Here is a 4,282-nt window from a genome sequence, read left to right as displayed (position 1 = left end):
ATAATATATATATATCCAGTTGTTCTTCTCTAAATGTCTACTTACATCAAAAGGGCTACAGAAATTTAACTCACCAACCCAAAGTCTTACTCTAGTCTTTGCCTTACTCTTTGAAGTGAAAAGAGGTACTTCAAGTAAGTAGCATCTCTCATAGATTCATGTGAATTTTAACTATCGAAGTATTGCATTTACTAAAAATAGAGTGCAGCAGCTAAGTGCACTCTTAGAATAAATGAGGCCCAGGTGCAATAAAGCAAAATATTTATACTTTCAAGTTAGAGGACTGTGCAAGAACAAAAATTCCTAAGTCTCTAGGTTTAGTTATAAGACATTAAAATGTTTTCCAAACAAGCTGAATACTTGCCACAACTTTACCAATTTAGTCACATCTATGGTATGAAATGTTTTGGCTAAGATCCTGCTGCACAATTTCATTGCAATGGTCTGACATTAGAAAATGGTCTATATGGGCTGGGTGTGGTGCCGCACCCCTTTGATCCCAGCACTTGGGAGGCAGAAGCAGGTGGATCTCTATGAGTTCAAGGCCAGCCTGGTCTACATAGTGAGTTCCAGGCCAGTTGGGACTACAGGGAGACCCTGTCTCAAAAAAGTATATGCCAACAGCACTACTTTCTTCTAAAGGAAATGAGGTAAATAATGTAGAAATGAAAGGATATCTGTTAATCTAAGGTACCAACAAAGTCCATTTGATACTGATTAGCAAAGTAATTTTCTACAACCCCTTCTAAACACTTTAGAATGGAAACGTTATTCATACCAAAAGGGTGGCAAGTACATTACACAGTGGATTTCTGTTGACATTTAAGGTACATTTTGGCTCCAGCACCTTAAGCATAATTGCACCTTAAGCATAATTCTGCTACTCCCAGTCAAGAAATTTAAAGGGGATCTTAAAGTCAAAGACACCTAAGATTCTTAGGCTGTGGCTGTTTTTCTTCAAATTACCTCTAAATTTTTACATAATTTTGCTTAACAATTTCCAAGACAATAATGGATGAGGTTTAAAGTAAGGAAGTGCTATGTTTAAGATTGTTTCAGGGGCTGGAGAGATGGCTAAGCGGTTAAGAGCACTGGCTGCTCTTGTAGCGGTTCGATTCCCGCACCCACACGGTGGCTAACAACTGGGGATCCAACACTTTTTTCTGACCTCCACAGGCACTGCATGACACAGGTGCACCTACCTACATGCAGGCAATACACTCATACACATAAAAAATAATATATACACACACACACACGCACGCAAGATTGCTTCATAAGCTATTCCCCTGGTTTATAAAAAGTGAAGAAAGCCGGCATGGTGATGTAAGCCTGTAATTCCAGCACTCAAGGAGTGGAAGCAGGAGGCTCAGGCTAACGGGCTAAATGAGATCCTATCTCAACTAAAAGCACTTCACATGTTTTCAAAGAAGCAAATTCTTGAGTCCAGAGTAACACCACATTAATATTTTCAGTAATTTCTGTTGACACAACAATGAACACGGTTAGCAGACCCTACCATTTACCTTCGTGTGCTATTAATAGTCGATATATTCCCACATTAAAAAGTTTTTAGGGGTAAGACAGGAGGCCAGAAGAGTGATTAGTAAAACGTTCTAAAGACATTATGATTAGCTCGCACTTGTTAATTCTCCTAACGACAAAAGAGTATGGGGTGGAGAGACTACACGTTTCTTTTCCTTAATGCACAAAATTAAAAAATTATAAGGGTAGAGCGAAGGGAATACGGGTAGTTATAATCTGAGTTTAATATCGTAACTAAATACAGGGAGATCACACTTGCTTAGTAAGTATCTGGCATAGACTCTGTTAAGGGCGTAAGAGAGATACTTTAAAGAAAGGGAGCCTCTGCAGCTTGAATCAAGGACACTCCTCTCCCTGAACTGTCTCCACGTATCCCGTACCAGCGTCTATGAATCTATGTTTGAAAATACAGGGAAGACCAGGCTGGGGTCGGCCTCCTGGGCGAAAAGAGAACACTAGGCGTAATTAACCACTACGTGTAACCGAGAGGCCGGCGCCTTCGGAAAGCTAGCCTGGGCCAGTGCCCGCGGCGGCGACTCGGACTCGCGGGGCCTGAGTGCGCAGCGGGCCCTGAGGTCTGCGTTGGTTGTCTCCGGGGTGGAGGCGACGGTGCCCGGTCCACCCGCACCTGTCTCCCTTCTCCTCAGGAGGGCCTCCTCCAAGGCCGGGAGGTAACCAACGGTGGCCTCTCCCACTAGGCGACGTGGGCCTGGATCCCCGCGGGCCGCACCGGGCGTGCCCGGGGCTCTGGCGGGCCCGGCCCCTAGCAGGGCGCGCGCCAAGTCCGCCCGCTCTGGCTGTGCCCAAGCACCCCCACCCCAGGGAGCTCAGAGAAGGCCCAGAGTAGCCCCCGCAGCCCGCGACGCTGGGGTTGTGTTCACCTCCGGCGGCTCCGGCTCGCTGCGGCTTCTCAGCTTTCTCCTCTCCCGCCTTCCCGTCCGCCATCTTCCCCGCCGCGGCCTCCCCAGAAGCCCAGCCAAGGACGTCATAGCTCCGCCCACAACCATCGAGCTTCCGGCTGGCCAACGAGGCCGCAGCCTAGAGTGGTCCTTGAGAGGAGAGCGGAAGTGACATCACCGCCGCGTCCCAAATCGAAGAGCAGAGGATTTGGAGTGCTGGAGGTAGCTACGGACCTCTGCACAATCTAGTGCCACGTCCAGAGTAGTGTGGAGAGTACGACCTTGCAACAGTTGGCGAAATCCTAGGTTTCTGCACACCCAAGTGTGGCTGCAGCTGAAATTGTCAGGGTCTTTCGTCCTGGCTTTATTGGATCACCTGTGGGATAGGCCTGTGTCCATTTCAATTACTTGGGAGGAAAAAAAAGCATTTATTGAACATCCTCTAGTGCCTGGACACCTTTCATAATAGTAGTCTCCACTACAGTCCAATGCGAAATTATCCTCTAAATTTGTATATGGGGTTGGAGACCAATTTGTGGAAGGTCATGTAGTAACACAGTAATGTTGCAGGAGATTTTTCTTCAGTTCTTGCACTGTTGTGAATTCACCGCGAAGGAGTTGTAGCAAGCAAGCAAACTTTATTAAAAAGCAAAAGTAGATACGTGGGGGACTGGAGAATTGGCTCAGAGGTTAAGAGCGCTTGTTGCACTTTTAGAGGATCGGAGTTCCGTTCCCAGCACCAAAGTCCGACTGTTTACAACTGCAACTCCAGCTCCAGAGGTTCCGACATTCTTCTGGCCTCTGTGGGCACCGGCACTCATGTGCGCATACCCACACATAAAGTAGATACACTTGCAAAAGCAGGAGCTGACCTCAGAAAAAAGGGTACGAATCCACAGGGTGTAGGGATCTCCGCCTTTTTATCTACCCTGTTCTAAAGTCATCCTGTCTTCAACTAGATTTAAAATGTCTCTCCTCAACCCTTCCACGTTTGTTCAGAATTGCTTTTCTGAACTAGGTTACTTCTTGAGATTTTCCTAGGTATTTTTAGTCTCATAACTGTCTGCTGTCTAAAGCATCCTACTTTGAGTCTTACGAAAGCTGGCACCAGTCTCTTCAAGCTGTACAGGCACACAAAAAAGAATAGAATGAAAACTGCCTGGCAGGCCCCACTCTTCTGCTAGCTCCACTACTCACGTCTTTTACTTAACAATAACCACTGTAGACCACAACTTCTCTATCAAGTTAAAAACTACTGTAATTCCTGCCTTGCCTGTAAACTTTTAGTAGAGTCAGTGTGAAAAAAAAAAAATTAAAAATTATAAAAGTCAGGAGCCATGAAGTCTCTCAGGCAGGTCGCATACCAGTCAAGAATTCCAACTTACTGATAAGTAAGTTTTATGGCCGAGACATCTGGCTTGCCGATAAGCAAGTTTTATGGCCGAGACATCTGGCTTACTGATAAGTAAGTTTCATGGCCGAGACATCTCCAACTCACTGATAAATAAGTTTTATGGTTGAGACATCTGGCTTAGTGATAAGTAAGCTCCCCGCTCTCCCTGCAGCATTTTGTAATAGTTTAAACTAACCAATAACCACGCTTCTGCTTCTGTAAACTGCTTCTGCCCTATAAAGACCCCAAACCCCAGACCTGGGGCGCGCTTCTCCCTTTGTCAGGAGTTGTGCCCACAGGTACCTGTGTAAAATAAAAGCCTCTTGCTATTGCAACTCGAGGGCTCGACTTGTCCTTTGTGGTTTCAATTTTACATTTGGAGGTCCCAGCGAGATCAGAGAGTCGAAACTACTGAGAAAATTACTGTCCCTCCGGGGAGGTAAGT

General features: G+C 45.9%; 1 protein-coding gene across 1 annotated transcript in view; it reads right to left on the bottom strand.

Moving 5' to 3' along the window:
- Positions 1-2,562, bottom strand: part of Pcnp (PEST proteolytic signal containing nuclear protein) — a gene marked incomplete in the record, with an annotated part of 12,693 nt that extends 10,131 nt beyond the window's left edge. Inside the window, 1 exon segment of the mRNA XM_008835738.2 lies at positions 2,427-2,562. Within this exon segment, the coding sequence (XP_008833960.1) occupies positions 2,427-2,490 (64 nt within the window).
- Positions 2,563-4,282: the final 1,720 nt, after the last annotated feature.

The sequence above is a fragment of the Nannospalax galili genome, unplaced genomic scaffold (assembly GCF_000622305.1).
Source record: "Nannospalax galili isolate Female #2095 unplaced genomic scaffold, S.galili_v1.0 scaffold1251, whole genome shotgun sequence".
Lineage (NCBI taxonomy): Eukaryota > Metazoa > Chordata > Mammalia > Rodentia > Spalacidae > Nannospalax > Nannospalax galili.
The sequence above is the reverse complement of the archived record's forward strand: the minus strand, read 5'-3'. Positions and strand labels throughout refer to the sequence as shown.